This window comes from Syngnathus acus, chromosome 23 (genome assembly GCF_901709675.1).
Source record: "Syngnathus acus chromosome 23, fSynAcu1.2, whole genome shotgun sequence".
NCBI classification, from domain to species: Eukaryota; Metazoa; Chordata; class Actinopteri; order Syngnathiformes; family Syngnathidae; genus Syngnathus; species Syngnathus acus.
In genome coordinates, this window is record NC_051107.1 from 350,120 (window position 1) to 370,245 (window position 20,126).

General features: G+C 44.2%; 2 protein-coding genes across 7 annotated transcripts in view; one reads left to right on the forward strand and one right to left on the reverse strand.

Moving 5' to 3' along the window:
- Positions 1 to 3,213: 3,213 nt before the first annotated feature.
- LOC119117090 (T cell receptor alpha chain MC.7.G5-like) overlaps positions 3,214 to 20,126 on the forward strand; it is an 89,872-nt gene continuing 72,959 nt past the window's right edge. For 4 of the 6 annotated variants that reach the window (XR_005096415.1, XM_037243095.1, XM_037243093.1 and 1 more), the window contains exons 1-4: positions 3,214 to 3,476; positions 3,542 to 3,718; positions 5,702 to 5,823; positions 16,464 to 16,467. Coding sequence is in view for 3 of the 6 variants with exons in the window: in XM_037243095.1 (XP_037098990.1) it covers positions 3,260 to 3,476; positions 3,542 to 3,718; positions 5,702 to 5,823; positions 16,464 to 16,467 (520 nt within the window). In the remaining 3 variants the exon portion in view is untranslated. Of the gene's footprint in view, positions 3,477 to 3,541; positions 3,719 to 5,701; positions 5,824 to 16,463; positions 16,468 to 16,671; positions 17,330 to 20,043; positions 20,086 to 20,126 lie in introns of those variants that run through there. The other 2 variants (XR_005096417.1, XR_005096416.1) reach the window with 2 other exon arrangements.
- LOC119117091 (T cell receptor alpha chain MC.7.G5-like) overlaps positions 12,794 to 20,126 on the reverse strand; it is an 88,080-nt gene continuing 80,747 nt past the window's right edge. The window contains exons 5-6 of the mRNA XM_037243096.1: positions 13,100 to 13,141; positions 12,794 to 13,034 (exon numbers count right to left, since the gene is read on the reverse strand). Coding sequence (XP_037098991.1) covers positions 12,853 to 13,034; positions 13,100 to 13,141 — 224 coding nt within the window. The 3' untranslated portion in view covers positions 12,794 to 12,852. The remainder of the gene's footprint in view (positions 13,035 to 13,099; positions 13,142 to 20,126) is intronic.

A 20,126-nucleotide genomic window follows, 5' to 3' on the forward strand; every position in this document is an offset into this window, starting at 1 on the left:
AGTAGGCTTGAACCACCAACCTTTCAGTTGATAGAAAACACACAAACCAATTGCACCACAGAGACATGCGTCCAGGTGGTTTAATCTGATTTTAAAGGCTTGTGAGGTAATATTGTCCAATAGGAACAAAAGGAACATGATTCAACTCATGGCAGAAATGGTCTGATGTACTGCACAGTGGCCTGTAAAGAACAATGCATGGGGACTTGCTCATTCCATCCGAAGCCAAAGTTCTGACATTAACACAGAGGCATTAAAAAAAAAAGTTTTTTTTAATATCCATGCTAAAAGTAAAAACCTTTTATGCAATGACCTTTACATGTCATTTAGTATATTACTTCACACAAACACTACATCCATCTGCTCCTGGTTCGGCCCCCCGGTCAAAATCTAGAACCCAATTCGGCCCGCAAGTCAAAAAGTTTGCCCACCCCTGCTCTAGAGCATCGTTCCCCAACCTTTTTTGTGACACGGTTAGGTGTCGGACAAATTTTACAGGGGGGCGGGGGGTGGGGTGATGTCAGTGCCTCCCAAGTCATGAACCTCACCGCACATCACTGACTTGTAGCATAATGCTACGAGCATTTGAAAGCAAATTCTGCTAATGGAAAAAATAATCATTGTCAGTTCAGGGCTTAAATTTCTTGCAAAATGGCTAACAATGGCAAATTCCTTTTCTGTGTAAACAAAGTCAACCAGATAGTATACTGTTTTGTCTCAACTTATTCTTAGTTTAGTTTTAGTACGTTTATTAGTGAATTTTGTGTTGACACATATTAGCCAATAATGTGCAGTCAACTTTTGATTTCAGGTAGATTTTTGCACATTTGATGTAAAAAAAAAAGAGTAATACAACCAAAATGCTGCTAAACATTGGCTTTGGTTGCCCCTGAATTTCCCCACCCCCGGGATCAATAAATGTTCAATCAATCAATGCAACAAACACTATCCCAAGCAACGATCTTTGTTAGCTTGTTCATTTAAGGTTAATAAATAAATAAATAAATAAATAAATAAATAGAACCTGTGCAAAATTAGGTTCCACAGTCATTAAATTCTAAGTTAGTTCACATATTCAAGTTAATTTTTTAAATCATATCTTTACATTTATCTTTGAAAAATTATTTACACATCTACCCCATTTGCAGCTGCCTAAACTCTGCTCGCTCCCGATTGCCTAGTTTTGGTCAGATGATGGGTGTATGAGGAAGTGTGCCTTGATGGCACGTTTTCTCACCCAGAGTTGCAGCTTTGCTACAATGTGACCCATTTACTGTAACTTATGACATAAGGCAGGCGCAAGTGTTTTTGTACAAGCACGTAGTAATAGTTGTGTTTTACTTGCAGAAATAAACAAATCAAATCAATTTTCGATACCGGCTGGTTCTCTAAGATTCATACAAACACGTGGTGTGGCGCAGGGTCTGATCTTATTGATTGATTGATTGATTGATTGATTGATTGATTTGAACATTTATTGAGCCTCGGGAGTGGGGAAATTCAGGCCCCAGCAGTATTCATACCACAGAGCGGGTATATAAAAGACACACAGATGGCACAGATGCCATGAGCGCAACTCAATAGGCTCTTATAAGGCTGCCACACAACAGCGCCACAAAGTTAAAAGCCATCAAAGCAAAGCAACAAGATAAAGGGAAAAAAAGTAACAGCGGCCAACCAGACCCCCCCCCCCCCCCCCCAACAACAAAGAACACCCCAAAACACACAAAATAGCCTCCACGGGGTCCATAAACAGGTGTTAGGGGCAGCCAATTTCAACGCCGCCCAATGGACCGTGGTCGTGAATCGGTAAAACATCACAAAACAGGCAAACGTGTGAGCAGCGTCCTGGGCTCCCATTCGGGGCACGTGCAGATGGTCATCATGGGGCTGGCACGGCGAAGGACGTTGGTTCCGACGAGCACGAGGGAGCGGACTCTCCACTGAGGTCGCGGCTGCGAGGCCAAGGCGAGGGACCCGGTCAGCACCGGCCAGATGAGCAGGAAGCCGTCGTAGAGTCACGCCGGTCCCGACCGATGTGCGCAGCCATCCCGGACCCAGGGAAAAAAAATATCCGATCCGAAGCGATCTGCACACGCCGAGGTGCGGTAGAAGGCACCACCATCGCCAAATGGACAAATAGAAAGAAAGAAAAAGGAGAAAAGAAGGAAAAAAAGAGGAAAAGAGAGAACACTGCTGGGGTCTGCCACTCACAGCGGCGCCATAACAAAAAAAAAAATGCCCAGTGCTTTTTAACTTGTACATGCTCCTTCTTGATGATGTCATCAGTAATTTTGTCTCCAGTTCAACTTCAACAAAAATGAATTGTAGTACCGTATTTTCCGGACTATAAGGCGCACCTAAAAACCTAAACTTTTCTCAAAAGCCGACCATGCGCCTTATAGTCCGGTGCGCCTTATATGTGGACCAAATTCCTAAATTTAAACTGGCCCGAAGCATTGTGTCATGAAATCAATCATAAGTGGCCCGCTGAAGACTATGAATCATGAATCAAAAAGACTATGGATCATTATTTTGTGATTATAAAGTAATTTGTTGCGTCTGAAGTTGAAATAAAAAAGATAAAATGGAGAATGATTTGATTTGGATTAAAAATCTGACATGATGCATTAATGGTGCGCCTTATAGTCCGGTGCGCCTTATATAAGTCGGAGTTTGTTTTGTTTTCTCTCCCCCCCCCCCCCTCCCCGGCCGGGGAGGTGGTTAGGTGGCACCCAAGCTGACAGCGGCTATCTGGATTCTTGTGGGCTAATTCAGGTTGGGGGAACTGCAGCTCAACCTCCACAGCCAGGATAGCAGAGGGCTCCTCTGGCAGCCCTTCGCTCTGACTTGGACATCCACTTTTGATTTTCATATTATGTATTATTTGTGCCCTCTCTGCATCCATTACAACCTGGTGATCCTGAAAGGGGGATCCTTCCATCTGTGGTCCCTTCTCAAGGTTTCTCATTTTCCCCGGGCAGGGGTTTTGAGTTTTTCCTTGCCCTTTTGGGAGCTTAAGATCAGGGGATGCTTTGAGAATAATTGTCAATTTTTGTCTATGTGAAGCCCTTTGAGACTGCTTGTGATTTAGGGCTATACAAATAAACTTGACTTGACTTGACTTGATATAAGGACAAAGTTTTAAAATGGGCCATTCATTGAAGGTGCGCCTTATAGTCCGGTGCGCCTTATAGAAATACGGTACTTTCTCCTGAGGAACAACAGTGTGAGAAACCTTGAGCCAAACTCCAACCAAATGATTAAGTTTGACTGTTTAAATAAGACCACAGTACGCTGCTGCGACTCAGGGGGTCACTCTTCTTCTACTCACAGCAGAGCACGATTGACAAGGTGCATGTGTGATGTCACTGCAAGAGGAAATGAAGGCCCTTTCTCCTCAGTTCTCATGCAGACTTGGAGTGCAGACATGAGTCGTGCGCTTGTATGTGTGCTGATGGACGCTTGGAGCCTCGGTAAGGTCAACATGTGAAGTCATTGCCACTTTCAACGGAGGTCTGACTTTATTGCCTTCTAACAGGAAGCAACGGCCAGACGGTGCACCAGCCGACACCGGACGTGCAAACAGTGGAGGGTGAAACTGTGACGCTGGAATGTAGGTACGACAGATTGCCGACCAACGACTACATCTTCTGGTACAAACAAGAAGCAAACGCAGCGCCCGAGTTCATGCTGAGCCGATTGAAGCTCGATCAAGGCAAAACGGAGGAAAAGTACGCAAAGAGGTTTCACTGTAGAGTGAACGACAGTACCTCGCAAGCTCCTCTGCATATCGACAATGTGAAGCCCAGCGACTCGGGAGTCTTCTACTGCGCCATGCAGCCCACGCTGACACATCCACTGACGTGCCTGTACAAAAACACCTGCACCCGCCTTATTTCACAAGTTACAGTAAATGGGTCACAGTGTAGCAGAGCTACAATTCAGCGGGATGACATACTAAAAACTCAGTGTGAGGATGATATTTTTGTTGTGAACCAACAGGCCTTAAAATTTACTTTGTAACGAAGTGGGAGAAACAACAAAGTGTATATTCTGTTAGGTTAGAGTCTAACCGTTAGACAAACTCATATACTTTTTCATGTTCATCTATCCATCCAGTTTTCTATCCTGCTTTTCCCCACAGGGGTCGCGGGCGTGCTGGAGCCTATACCAGCATCCCAGCAGTCATCGAGCAGTAGGCGGGGGACACCCTGAACTGGTTGCTCGCCGATCGCATAGAGAGGAACAACCATCCGCACTCACCTAGGGGCAATTTGGAGTGCTCGATTGGCCTACCATGGAATGTGGGAAGAAACCGGAGTGCCCGGAGAAAACCCACGCGGGCACGGACATGCAAACTCCACACAGGGAGGGTCGGAAGTGGAGTCGAACCGGCATCCTCCTAACTGTGAGGCGGACGTGCTAACCAGTGCGCCACCTAGCTGCCCATTTTCATGTTCATATATGTGTATATCCTCTTATTATTTTATATAAACATGACTGCTCAATCAAAAACACGGACACAACGCACGCACGCACGCACACACACACACGCACACACACACACACACACACACACACACACACACACACAGGGTGGTGACTCTCCAATACACATATATGGAGATATCAAATGGTCAGGTGACACGTTCCCGTCTTTTCCGGACAGTATAGAACCTTTTGACCTGGAGAATGGGAGTTGTATCATCTGCTGCCGTGCCTCGTGTACTGGCCGCCATTAAATGACCCAAGATCTTGCCAATAAAGAACCAACTGTTACTCCACATCTTTGTTTTCCTTGCTCAACAATGGACATCTCAATTAACACGCAACAGTAACTAGGAAGATTTTGCATTCTTCTTTCCATTCGGCACGGTAATGAGCTTCCTATCCGCGCCTCAGTTTATTATTATCTAATAGTAGTACAGTAATGTAGATTCCTTCACATCTAATACCTCAATTTCCTCCCCTTCTTTCTTACTCATCGCTGGAGCAAGAGGATAACAGAAGATTTGAGACAAGTGCTACAAACCTCAGAAGTCAATAAGTGGACCAACGACAGCTGACACTGCCCATCTTCATGACCCGCAGTCGTACATCTTCATGACCCATGGTGACACAAGGATGGCGAAAATTTTGTCTCCAGTTCAACTTGGACAAAAATGAATTTTAGTACTTTCTCCTGAGGCACAGTGTGAGAAACCTTGAGCCAAACTCCAACCAAATGACTAAGTTTGACTGTTTAAATAAGACCACAGTACGCTGCTGCGACTCATGGAGTCACTCTTCTTCTACTCACAGCAGAGCATGATTGACAAGGTGCATGTGTGATGTCACTGCAAGAGGAAGTGAAGGCCCCGCCTCCTCAGCGACAAGTCAGTGCTCATGCAGACTTGGAGTGCAGACATGAATCGTGCGCTTGTATGTGTGCTGATGGCCGCTTGGAGCCTCGGTAAGGTTAACAGGTCATTGCCGCTTTCAACGGAGGTCTGACTTTATTGCCTTCTAACAGGAAGCAACGGCCAGACGGTGCACCAGCCGACACCGGACGTGCAAACAGTGGAGGGTGAAACAGTGACGCTGGAATGTAGCTACGACAGATTGGGGGGGAGCAACGACTACATCTTTTGGTACAAACAAGAAGCAAACGCAGCGCCCGAGTTCATGCTGAGCCGATTGAAGATTGACCGAGGTCAAGGCAAGACGGAGGAAAAGTACGCAAAGAGGTTTCACTGTAGAGTGAACGCCAGTACCTCGCAAGCTCCTCTGCATATCGACAATGTGAAGCCCAGCGACTCGGGAGTCTTCTACTGCGCCCTGGTGCCCACGCTGACACATCCACTGACGTGCCTGTACATAAACACCTGCACCCGCCTTATTTCACAAGTTACAGTAAATGGGTCACAGTGTAGCAGGGCTACAAGTCAGCGGGATGACATACTAAAAACTCAGTGTGAAGATGATATTTTTGTTGTGAACCAGCAATTCTTAGGATAAAGCCGAGGTGTCGGTCCGTTAACCTAGATCTGTGACGGGCTTTGTTGACGTTCATGTGGCTGAACGTCTTCTCACACACGTAGGTCGAGCCAAATTGTCCACTCTTTTTTAACATTCGGCACTCAGTGTCCACCTTTCTTTTCTTCGGGCCACTCATTTTAAGGGAAGGATTCCAGGGGAAGGTTTGTGGGTGGCATTAGCGTAAAATTATATCTGAAAACTCAGCGCGCGAATTACGAGAACATTGACGTCACAGCCTACACTCGAAATTCGGCACTGATAGAAGAAATTACTACGTACTACTGAGTACGCACACGCACTTGTGAGTGTGCACCGAGCTTTCTGACACGGCTCCCGGGAGTAAATGCGCGGGCGGGCGCTTCCCCATCTACTGGGGAAACAGTAATTGCAGGGAAAATGACCCCCAAAAAAATTAATAACACAATTTATTCAGGTTTGGCAGGCCGGATTAAACGGCCCCGTGGGCCGGATGTGGCCCGCGGGCCGTAGTTTGCCCATGTCTGGTGTAGAGAGAGAAGAGCAGTCGAGAGAGGACGCACCCCTGGGGGGCACCAGTATTGGTGGTCCGGGTGTCGGATTTGATGGTCCCCAGCCTCACATACTGCCTCCTGTTGGTCAGGAAGCTGGTGATCTACTGACAGGTGGAGGCAGGCACCGCGAGCTGGATGAGCTTCTGGTGGAGGATGTCAGGATCAATGGTATTGAACGCCGAGCTGAAGTCCACAAACAGGATCCTGGCGTACGTCCCTAGGGTGTCCAGGTGGTGCAGGATGCAGTACAGTCCCATGTTGACCGCATCGTTCACCGACCTGTTTGCCCGGTAGGCAAACTGCAGGGGGTCCAGCAGGGGGCCCGTGATGACCTTCAGGTAGTTCATCACTAACCTCTCGAAGGATTTCATGACCACAGATGTCAGGGCGACAGGTCTATAGTCATTCAAACCTGTGATGGCGGACTTCTTGGCCACCGGTATGATGATGGAGCTCTTGAAGCACGAGGGCACCTCACACAGCTCCAGGGAAAGGTTGAAGATCCGTGCAAAGATGGGTGCCAATTTGCGGATTCCATCGTGGTGAGTCGAAAGCTGAGCCAAACGGCAAAGCTCTCAATTTACCGGTCGATCTACGCTCCTACTCTCACCTATGGTCACGAGCTATGGGTCGTGGCCGAAAAAACAAGATCTCGGATACAAGCGGCCGAAATGAGTTTCCTCCGCAGGGTGTCAGGGCTCTCCCTTAGAGATAGGGTGAGAAGCTCAGTCATCCGGGAGAGGCCCCATGGATGGCCCAGGATGCGCTGGAGAGACTATGTCGCTCAGCTGCCCTGGGAATGCCTTGGGATCTCCTGGGATGAGTTACTCAAAGTGGCTGGGGAGAGGGAAGTCTGGGCGTCCCTCCTAAAGCTGCTGCCCCCACGACCCGACCCTGGATAAGCGGAAGTGGGTTGTTTGGTTGTTTGGTTGTTTGGTTGGTTGGTTGGTTGGTTGGTTGGTTGGTTGGTTGGTTGGTTGGCTGGTTGGTTTTGGATGGATGGATGGATGGATGGATGGATAATAGTACAGTACTATAAATCCCTTCACATCTAATACCTCAATTTCCTCCCTTTATTTCTTACTTGTAAATGGAGCAAGAGGATACAAGCAATACCAGAAGAATTGAGACAGGTGCTACAAACCTCAGAAGTCAATAGGTGGACCAACGGCAGCTTACAGTGCCCATCAGTGTTTGGCAAGCTAGTTGGCAAAAGTAGCTAGCTAAACTACAATGAAATGAAAAAAGTGGCTAAAATAGTACATCAACTTTTAAGATCGAGCAAACGTTAGGAATGGTGCTGTGGTGACACAGTGGAACTGAATATTGGGACATTGAGTTGACTCTGAAAACCAGTTTTATGAATGAATAGATGGACAAGTCCTTTTTAGATGTTCAGGAAGCTAGCTCATTGTGTTTCATGTTACTAGACCAGCGGTGGGCAAACTACGGCCCGCGGGCCACATCCGGCCCACGGGACCGTTTAATCCGGCCCGCCAACCCTGAATAAATTGTATTATTAAACTTTTTTTTTGGTCATTTTGCCTGCAATGACTGCGTTTCCCCAGTAGATGGGGAACCGCTCGCCTGCGCATTTACTACCGGAAGCCGTGTCAGCAAGCTCGGTGCACACTCACAAGTGCGTGTACGTACTCAGTAGTACGGACATGGCGCACTCGCGCTCTATTTGTAGCAGTGCCGAATTTAGAGCGTAGGCTGTGACGACAGCATTCTTGTAATTCGCGCGCTGAGCTTTCAGATACAGTTTTACGCTAAAGCCACCCACAAACCTTCCCCTGGAATCCTTCCATTAAATGAGTCGCCCAAGGAAAAGCAAGGTGGACACAGTGCCGAGCGTTTAAAAGAGAGTGGCCAATTTGGCTCGACGTACGCGACGTGACGTTCAGCCACATGAACATCAACATCAACCCGTCACAGATCTAGGTAAACGGACCAACACCTCGGATCTCTCCTAAGAATTGCCACAACAAATTTTACTCCAGACTATGACGCACCAGCAAAAAAGGGAGACCAACAACACTGTTCCCACTGAAAATGAAGGGGAGGCTCTCAAGTTTGTTTTAAAAAAATGCATTTTGAATATGATTTGTACAAATAGCAGGGATTGAAACTAGCGACCATTCTCATTTTCGAACAATGCAGGATGCTCAAGGACATTGATGCACCACCTATTTGCGACTAATCTTAAGGCTTACTTTAAGGAAGTGTTTCCTGTTTCCTCACCTCTGTTACCAGGTGTTTGTGAGTTAAAACTCTGCTCTGATGTTCAGATACCCCTCACCGTGTTGCCGTTTTGATTACTTCATTTGGATGTATGCTTTCACCGATTCTTGCCGTTTGATGTGATCTCATAAGATAAACATCTTTCATTAATCTGACCTGCAGGCACTGAAGTGATGGAGACTGTTATTCATAATAACAGTGTCGTATTTTATGAGAATCACTGATAGCAGTTTTTTAGTGAATTTTTTTTTTTTTTTTAATGCATTTGTTTTCAAAAAAACTCTTTTTCAATATCCATGCTTTACTACCTACTAAAGGCCAAAACCTTTTATGCAATGACCTTTACAGGTCGTTTATATTACTTCAAACAAACACTACATCCATCTGCTCCTGGTTCGGCCCTCCGGTCCAAATTTAGAACCAAGTTCGGCCCGCAAGTCAAAAAGTTTGCCCACCCCTGTACTAGACTGTGGCTTTAATAAAAAACAGGAACCTGGAGGGTAGAACTAGCACCGAACGGTACAGCAGAGCAAAATAACTGAAAAGATAACACAGAACCTGTTCAACTCAATTTAGAATATGAAGCTAGCATGTAGCGTCAATGATGTTTGTACTGTACTTTACTTAATGTACAGTTTTATTTTTGTTTTATTAAGAAGACTACACAACATAACAGACGTGAAACTTAATTAGTCGACAGCCAGTCAACTAATTAAGTTTCAAATCCCTTAACCCATAGGTGTCAAACTCTGGCCCGCGGGCCAAATTTGGCCCGCAGTGTAATTATATTTGGCCCGCGAGGCAATTTCAAATTAATATTAGAGCTGGCCCGCCGGTATTATACGGCGGCAGCGCTGTAACACCGCATTCATCGCTTGTACTACAAATCCCATAATGCTCTGCTGTTGCTTTGGCGCCCATACGTCCGTTCATGACTCCGCCTCATGCCCATATAAGTAGAATCCGTGTTCATTTCTTCCCAGAATGCACCTGAAATTTTCAAGATGGCGCTGCCTAGATTCGATACTATTGGCTATTCAGAATACACAGATGTGCCGTATCACACAGAGGTGAGATGGCTAAGCCGCGGAAAAGTGCTGAACAGATTTTTCGAACTGCGTGAAGAAATATGCCAGTTTCTGGAAAGCAAAGGGAAGGACACAGCAGAGCTCCGGGAGCAAAAGTTTCTGTGTGAGCTTCTGTGTGACATCTCAAGCCACCTCGATGTGCTGAACCTGCAGCTGCAGGGGCGGGGACGCATCATCACAGATATGTATGCGTCAGTGAGAGCTTTTAAAATGAAGATGTGCCTGTGGGAGAATCAGATGCGACAAGCAAACTTTGGCCATTTCCCCTGCTGCCAAACCATAAAAACGCAGATCTCTATCGCCGTGTGCGCACAGTTTGCTGAAAACCTCAGTGCGCTCGGCGCTGAGTTTAGCCGGCGGTTTGGCGACTTTGATGTCCAGAAACTTAGATTTGAACTGCTTAGTAATCCCTTCGCAGTTGATGTGGAAAAAGCACCAACCAACCTCCAAATGGAGCTGATTGAACTCCATTGTGATGAAACGCTGAAGTCAAAGTTTGATGCTGTTGGGGCCGCACAGTTTCCACAGTTCATCCCTGACACGATGCCTCAGCTTCGCACTGAAGTTGCTCAATTGCTCTCCATGTTTGGTAGCACTTACCTACGTATGTGAGCAACTTTTTTTCCACAATGAAGATGACGAAAACTTCTCACAGGAGACGTCTGACTGACGAACACCTTTGTTCGATAATGACTGTTTCCTCGACTCAAACCCTAAGCCTCCCGACATTGATGAACTGGCATCCAAGAAAAGATGCCAGGTATCTGGCTTGGCCGCATCAGAGTAGATCAGTGTGTCGCAAAATGAGCAGTAAATACATTTTCTATGCACTTTTTCTTGCTACTCCAAGGCCTGAATGGTTGATTTATTCATAGTTGTTATGTTATTTTATTTTCAAATTTATTAGCCTGTGTAAGAAGCTAATTTTTACATTTACCTCAGAAGGCTGCAAACAGAAAGGAGGCATTCAATTTTTATTTAAATTTTATTTAATATGCCATTGATATGTTTTATTATTATTATTATTATTACTATTATTACTATTATTGTTATTATTAGTATTATTCGTGTTATTATCAACTTGATTTTGCACGCCTGCACTTTTAAGTTATATAAGCCTTGCTTGTTCAATATTCATTGTAAAATCAAAACTTGTTTGATTCCATATTAAAAGGTTCATTTGTTCAACCTTGGCCCGCGGCTTTGTTCAATTTAAAATTTTGGCCCACTGTGAATTTGAGTTTGACAACCCCTGCCTTGACCTGTTAAGCTAGCTCACCCGTCTGAGCTCCCAGTATTGTCAGTCTGGTGTTTAAAGTTTTTAATTTATTGATCGAGTTGTCATTATTATTGTATGTCTAATTTTTTACTCCTTGTACTTGTTGTCAAGTTTGAAAATTGAAGTTTGAAGTTTGAAATTTATTTTTGAACATAAGATCGACCAAACACAAAATCATTTTTTCACATTTTCAAATTTCATGTTATGCCAATAAGGCACATAAATCAACATGTTCAAAAAAGGAGAAGGAAGAAGCTATTGCTTCAATGGTTGTCAAACAAAACAATTCATTTCCTCTAAGTAAGACCTAAACCGGTTTAGGGCTGTTCCATATCATCCTCCCCAACTTTTCAACCTATCCAACAAGCTATTATGATTTTATATGATCTACTAGTTTAAGACCCCAATGTTGCATGATGACTATAATGAATATAATGGTTTTCGGTTGGCTCTAATCCGTCTCATGGTCAATGGGCAGAATGTTAAGATGGCTGACCATCCCCATTGAAAACATCCATCCATTTATTCATTTTCTATCGTGTTTATTTTGTTCAGGGTTATGGGGACCTTGAGCAGAACCAAGCTAACAACAAAAGGAAGTCTAAATCATGGAATAAATGACAGAAATTGCACAGAAGTCAGGTGCATAAATCAGTTTACCACAAAGTGATCATGCGCTTCCTGCCATGAGGATGCGCAAAACAACCACTATGCTGCTCCACCCTCTCATCTACTTCTTTTCACGCAGTGTTCTATCAGTCGCAAAAGATCCAGTTCTTCGAGCTGACTTTTTGAAGTCATGACAAAATGAGCTCCGAAAAAACAAAGCAAATTAGGATAGATTTTAAATGCCCAGTAAAGTGTAATGTTTCATAATACATTACATATATGTTATGTATGTAGATAATTGCTGAAATAATGTCAAAGATTGAGAACTGTGTTGTAGTCGTTGATGGAACGATCACGTTAAACTGTTGTTCACCTTTTCAATTTGTCAGGGCTAGGCTAAAACAGTAACCAGTGTGAGTTGCTTAATTTACATGGCCAATTTCTACAATGACTACGACAGCATGTCGACAGATTCTGTTCTCACTTACCTTCTCTGGAACTTTTATTTTCACTTTACAGAGCTTTAAAGTGAGGTTATATAATTGGATATCCAGGCCTTTATAGACAGTGGTTGGTGTAACCTATTTTACCCACACTTCATTTCTTTAACTGCATGCATGCTGTGCCAGCAGGCTTTGCAGACAGAAACCAACCATAACCTCTGTGATCTGTGACGCAGGTGTCATATAGTGACCACTTCCTGTGGAAAGAGCCGCAAAAGCAAAGCTGATGTAACACATGCTCATACAGGCACACGCTGATATCTATCCATAGTTTGTCCCAGTTTGCTATAGAGAACAGAATGTTTATATGAAGTTGTTGTAGCATGAATGCCTCCACTGGCACTCTGCGAAGATGACACTTTTGCGAGCACAGCTAGCACACACACACACACACACACACGCATGCACACACACACACACACACACACACACGCACTTTTAGGCACACATACTTTAATTTCATAAAATAGAGCAATTTTGATGGCCTCTTTTTTATCACCAACAATTAACCATACAAAATTTTGAGTTTTATCGATTTTTCTTTTATTGATTTATGACTTAACTTAAGTCATTCAAGTTCAACCACAAGCAAATACATACAAAACAAAGGCATCTGAGGATAAGATGATGGTGAGAGTTTTGACACTTGCTACTTGGGTGCCCCAAAGCACAGGCGAAGCGTCATGACACCGTTGATGGCGGGCATCTTGACAAAGACGTAGGGCGAGAGCGATGAGGGAGAGGAGGTTCACCGTCTTGTCTCACAACAAAATGCACATTTAACTTAGCTCGACAGTCTACGCCTCTCGCATGTTCAATACCAACTTGGACTAAACGCATCCTGGCACCGCCCTGGTCTGCTGTCACCTGCGGCGGCAAAACAGAAAGTGACATGACGTGGTGACTCCATTACGTTTACTAGTGGCCTCATCCCAGCTCCTCACCTTTCTCGCACGTGTCGTTACGGGATAGTAGAGCCACCTGGTTTAAAGCGAATCGTCCGATATTAGCACGGGACGAGACTCCTCGAACATGTATCCTTTTCCCGCCTTCGCTGTGGCCTTGTGTCGGCTGAAGCCGGTGGCAAGACATGCACTCAGATTGCGCGCCTCCATTTTGTAGAAGGACGGCTAAATTTCCTTATCTAAAACAAAACTGAGCACATTATTTCATTAAGCAGAGTCATCAGCTAAACACAACCTTCGCTGCATACAAAGTGCAGTACAAGTAGCAAACAAGCTAATGTGGTGAATGGTCTATTTTGCTTCGCTGGTCTCCAAAAAACACTCGGTGGACGATGGCTGGCCCAGGGAAGGAAGCACTCCAGTGACACACGGCTGATTGGGAAAAGATTTTATTCAACCGATGTCAGAGCGATGTCTCTCCAAAAATTCGAGTGGCCCCAAAGGCAAAGATGTTCGCAGCCCCCAAAAGCAAAGATGTTCTCCCCTCTTCCTGACAGACAAGCCTATCTTATACCTGCCCAAACCGTTGATCTCATGGCTTGGGGTAACAGCTACCGTTCGCGTTTCAGTCTACTCGTTGCTCTCAATGTCCTAAAAAGGGCATGTAGAAGACTCTTCCCCTGAATAACAGCAGCTGCGACATTCCATATTCTAAGTTGCTATACATTGCTGAAACTAATGCATCTCTGGCCAGCAAAAATAGCTTATGGTCTTCTCACTGCGGCTAAGTCGCCATCTAAGGCAGGGGTCACCAACTCCGGTCCTCAAGGGCGCCAATCCAGCCTGTTTTAGGTGCAGCCATGCAACAACACACCTGATTCAAATAATCAGGATCGCTATCAGCCTTAATAGAGCTTGCTGATGAGCTGATCATTTGAATCAGGTGTGTTGTTGTAGGGCTGCACCTAAAACAGGCTGGATTGGCGCCCTTGAGGACCGGAGTTGGTGACCCCTGATCTAAGGTGACATACAGAGACGCATAGAATCCGAATTATACTACACTAACACAATGCTCAAACAAGCTAAAAGTTAGCAAACGTTCTTCTGTTTCTTCTACTATCCGTTCTACCCGTTTTTGTATTTTCTGGCAGTCTAGATGTCTCGTGGCCTCCCACAGACATTCTTCAATAATACAATATTATTTTTACAATTGTGAGCCACAATTTAGTTTATTTTGTAGCGTGAATCCATAACTTACAGGCCTCCGCTGTCACAGTAGTTCCAATTCCAAAAACTAATCTCCAATTTCCTGTCATACAGCAATTGTTTCATTGACAAGAACCTGATAAGAACTATTGTGTCCTCACAACAAATAAAATTCATGTACAATAAATATAACATCACAGATAATGTTGACCTGTGATTCTAGCTACAGGTTTCCACAAAATCTGGATACACGGCTATCGTTTAAGTCACTTTGAAAAAATGCACTATTGACTTTCAAATATCTTCAAATCAAACAATGACTTTCAAATTTCAACAAATATGCATTTACACAAACACGAAAACAAGAAAAGTTCCTGTTTCTGCTTTTAATTCAAACAAAACAATAAAATGTCTTAAAAATTGTTTTTTCCAATTTCGGGCCTCCACTGTAATTTTGGTCCCACTTCCGAAAAGTAACTTTCTGACTCCTGTCACACATTAGTTATTTCCTCTACAAGAACCTTGTGAGAACTCTTGGACAAGAACCTGATGAGAACCTCACATGGGCAGTTATTTCCTCTAGTACAGGGGTCTCAAACTCCAGTCCTCGGGGGCCGCATTCGTACATGTTTTCCAAGTTTCCCTCGTTAAACACACCTGATTCAATTATCAGGCTCCTACAGAACATGAGGATGAACTGATCATTTGAATCAGGTGTGTTTAACGAGGGAAACTTGGAAAACATGTAGGAATGCGGCCCCAGAGGACTGAAGTTTGAGAACCCTGCTCTAGTAGAACCTCTGACTTTCAACGTCCCAGGTTCGAACAAATCGGAGTTCGAACTAAAAATTTGAAGCTTTTGAACACCTGAAACCAAACAAAACACCGGACTCCGAACAACTTTCCAAGCCGGGTTGAGGCTCGCCAACGGCATCTCCGCGACCCCAAGCATTCCCAAAGCAACGTTCGGTTCAGCTCGACAAGCTAAAGCGCATCTCGAGAGCGTGAAGCTCAAGATGTCATCAACAATATCCCAGTGCCCTCTAGTGGTCGGAACAAACCTATAATAGATGCAACAGCTCCATTTCCGTTGTTAAGAGCCAAATCGACTGCCTTTGACTCAAAAGCGGTTATCATATACGTTTCTTTTGTCCCCCACAATGAGGGGTTGCGTATAAAAGCTTCCTTTCTCCAGCAATGTACGTCTTGATGGAATTCTGTCTCTTGTTCGTGGCAATTGTGCGCCACACGGACACGGCAGACGGACATGCGCGCAACACACCACTCTTCTCCCCAGAGGATATAAGTATATTAGACATCACAAACATCACTAATTATTGCACAAAAGGTCCATTGTTGCTACGTCAGATCGAATTAATCAATTTTCCATTAAAGAAAAATTGAATCAGACTCCCACCAAATTGGTGTCCGATCAGTTTTCTGGAACGAATTATGGTCAAAGTCAAATGTTTTACTGTACACGCTTTAATATCTTTTTTTTTTTGTTGATTAGAATTCTATAGTGTAGTGAGTCAAGCAACAATTCATTCGTGTCCTCTCCACTTCCAAACAAGTACTTCATAAGTGAAAACACGTTTGTTATTGGAGTTGGGGTTTTGTCTTTTGAAGTTGTGCCTCTACTAGAGGGAATCGTGATGGGTTCAGGAGCAGGAAATGTTCTTGTAACGTCACTGTGGGCCTCACGGCACAGTAGTACACTGCAGTGTTCAAGTGACGCATCTTAGATGTGCAGGTGAACTCGCTCTGTCATTTTCCACGCTCACCGACATTCCCGGCATGGCACTTAATGGCCTTACCCAGAGAGAAAGCAGAAAGTGTGGTGCTTGTCCAGGAAGTTGTTTGTACCAGTATAAATCATCACTAGAAAACTTTGTGGTGTAAATGTATGACAGTGTGACTTGGCTGCCTTTTGTTACAAACACTTCACTCGTGACCGCCACCAGATCATCACCGCTGGTGCCTGAAGGATGAGACAAAAATAAATTTCAGCATTCACTTACAAGATGGGTGACTCTTGAGTTCGCAAAGCAGCACTCACCTGCCACAGTGATGACAAGCAGCGTCCAAGCTGACAGCAACATACTGAATGAATTTCTCTCAACTCTGCTCTTCTTCTGCATTCAAGATGTTAACTCACTTGTGATTGAAGTTCTTTTCTGAGCCAACATCAGTTGAAGCAAACAATGGGGCCACAGAATGTGGGCGTAGCCAATGAGGTTGTAGGTTTGTGTCACAGTGTGTGTTGCTGCAAGGGTGCTGCTGTGGCCAACCAGATCTTCTCAGGGGGTGGGACAAGCATGACGGTGGAAAACAGTAGCATCTTCTTATATCATGTAGCTTGTAGTTTCCTTTTATAGGTCTTCACATGGACAAGGAGAAGGACATCCAGTCAACATCCAGTCAACATCCAGTCAACATAAAGTCAACGGGACGGGTATCGGTGCCCTGATGGATGCCACAGTGAAGAGGCCTACAGCTAATGTGAAACTAGATTGAGTTCCGCAACTGGTAATTGGGAAAATGGAGCTGGAACTAATTGCTAAAATGACGATCAGATGATATTTTATTATTTTTGTGTGGGGGCATGAAGATTAAAGGGATTTTTTCGTTTAGCGCTTTTCGACCTTCAAGGCACTCAAAGAGAATTAACACTTGACTTGTCATCAGCATCTGGAGGCTCTACTGAGTCAATGTCTTGTTCAAGGACGCTTCAGCCACGGTCACGGGGGCTCAGGATCAACCCCACAACCTTCGGCCTCAAAATCTATCGCTCTACCACCTGAGTTGTCTCGTCCCATAAGAGTTCTTGGTTTTTTTTCAGGTTGAAGCTCCTCTTGAGGTTTTTGTTGAAGAGGCAACTGATGTGTGACAGGAAACTCGAAATTAGTTTTCGGAAGAGGAACCAGAGTGACTGTGGAGGCTCGTAAGTTCTGTTTTTCTACTACAATATAAATACCGCAAAACAAACCGTGGTACGAAGTCAAAAACATGGGATGAAAAAGAGAAAATGGATTTTCTCTGTCCATTTTTTTTTATACTGCTCAGCATGTATTACAACCTGGATAAAGTTATGCGAACAAAATGATATCATTCATGTGAGAGGTTCTTATCAGATTCTCGTTCATACATCTCATGAGGTTTTTGTTAAGGAAACAACTAATGTGCGACAGGAAGTTACAATAAGTTACTTTTCGGAAATGGGACCCGAGTAACTGTGGAGACCCGTAAGTGAAGAAAACATTTTTTAAAGAAGACACTTTGTTGTTTTGTTTAATTAAAAGCGGAAACAGAAGGTTAGCCAGGGCATAATTTTTTTATCCTCACATTGAGTATGCACTTGTTGATTTGTAATTTGTGGTCTGTGGTACTGGATTGAGTGCACATTTTTTAAATAACACATTAGCTCAAATGATCATTAATAACATAATTGCAAAACTGTTTGACAAACGTTTTTGCTCACCAGCCAGGGTGACTAATGGTTTAATGACAAAATGTTGCTTTAGAGGAAGTGCTTGAGCTGCCCTTCTACAAAATGGAGGCGGGCAGTCTGACGGCATGTCTCGTCACCGGCTTCAGCCGACAAGGTGGGAAAAGGACACATGTTCATGGAGACGAGACATCTACAGGACTGTCTCAGAAAATTTGAATATTGTGATAAAGTGCTTTATTTTCTGTAATACAATTAAAAAAACAAAAATGTCATACATTCTGGATTCATTACAACCCGACTGAAATATTGCAAGCCTTTTATTATTTTAATATTGCTTATTATGGCATACAGCTGAAGAAAACTCAAATATCCTATCTCAAAATATTAGTATATCATGAAAAAGTATACTAGTAAGGTATTCAACTAATCATTTGAATCATCTAATTAACTCCCGAGCCTTGAAAAACACTCAGCTTGGTTCAGTAAACTAAATCACAAGTATGGGGAAGACTGCTGATCTGACTGCTGTACAGAGGACCATCATTGACACCCTCCATCAGAAGGGTAAGACACAAAAAGAAATTTCTCAAAGAGCAAGCTGTTCACAGAGTGCAGTTTAAAAGCACAGTCTGTTGGAAGGGGGAAGTGTGGCAGGAAACGCCGCACAACCAAGAGAGATGACCGCAGCCTTAACAGCATTGTGAAGAAGAGTTGCTTCCAGAATTTGGGGGAGCTTCAAAGACAGTGGACTGAAGCTGGAGTCCAGGTATCAAAAGCCACTGTTCACAGACGTGTCCAGGAAGTGGGCTACAATAGCCGTATTCCCATGGTCAAGCCACTTCTGAAGCGTCTGACTTGGGCTATGGAAAAGAAGCACTAGACAGTTGCAGAGTGGTCCAAAGTCAGACGAAAGCAAGTTTTGTATTTCATTTGGAAGTCATGGCGCCAGAGTCTGGTGAAAGGCTGGAGAGGAGTAAAATCCAAGTTGCTTGACATCCAGTGTGAAGTTCCCACAGTCAGCGATGGTTTGGGGAGCCATGTCAGCTGCTGGTGTTGGTCCACTGTGTTTCATCAAGTCCAGAGTCAACGCAGCTGTGTACCAAGAGATTTTAGAGCACTACATGCTTCTGTCTGCTGAAAAGCTCTATAGAGATGAGGATTTCATTTTCCAGCATGATCTGGCACCTGCCCACAGTGCCAAAACCACCAGTAAATGGTGTACTGACCATGGCATTACTGTCCTCGATTGGCCTCCCAATTCCCCTGACCTAAACCTCATAGAGAATTTGTGGGGTATTGTGAAGAAGAAGCTGAAAGACACCAGACCCAACAATGCAAATGAGCTAAAGGCCGCTATTGAAGCATCCTGGTCATCCTTAACACCTCAGCAATGCCACAGGCTGATTGCCTCCATGCCACGCCGCATTGATGCAGTAATCCGTGCAAAAGGATTCCCAACCAAGTACATTAATGGACATTTTCAAATGTTTGATTTTGTTTTGCTGTTATAAATCTTTTGTTTACTTGGTCTGAGGAAATATTCTAATTTTTTGAGATAGGATTTTTGAGTTTTCTTAAGCTGTGAGCCATAATCAGCAATATTAGAATAATAAAAGGCTTGCAATATTTCAGTTGGTTTGTAATGAATCCAGAATGTATGACATTTTTGTTTTTTTAATTGCATTACAGAAAATAAAGAACTTTATCACAATATTCAAATTTTCTGAGACAGTCCTGTAGACTCCCAGAAATTACAAAAACGGGTAGAACGGGTATTTGTAGAAGAAACAGAAGAACGTTTGCTAACTGTTAGCTTGTTTGAGCATTGTGTTAGCTTGTTTGCTCAATGTACTGCACTTTGTATGCAGCAATGGTTGTGTTTAGTTGATGACTCTGCTGAATGAAAGAATGTGCTCGGTTTTATTTTAGGGAAGGAATTTAAGCCATCCTTCTACAAAATGGAGGCGCGCAATCTGAGTGCATGTCTTGCCACCGGCTTCAGCCTACACAAGGCCACGGCGAAGGCGGGAAAAGGATACATGTTCGAGGAGTCTCATCCCGTGCGAATATCGGACGATTCGCTGTATAACCAGTTGGCGCTGCTATCCCATAACGACACGTGCGAGGAAGGTGAGGAGCTGGGATAAGGCCTCTTGTAAACGTAATGGAGTCACCACGTCATGTCACTTTCCGTTTTGCCCTCACAGGTGACAGCGGACCAGGGCGATGCCCGGATGCGTTGGGTCCAGGTTGGTATTGAACATGCGAGACGCGTAGACTGTCGAGCCAA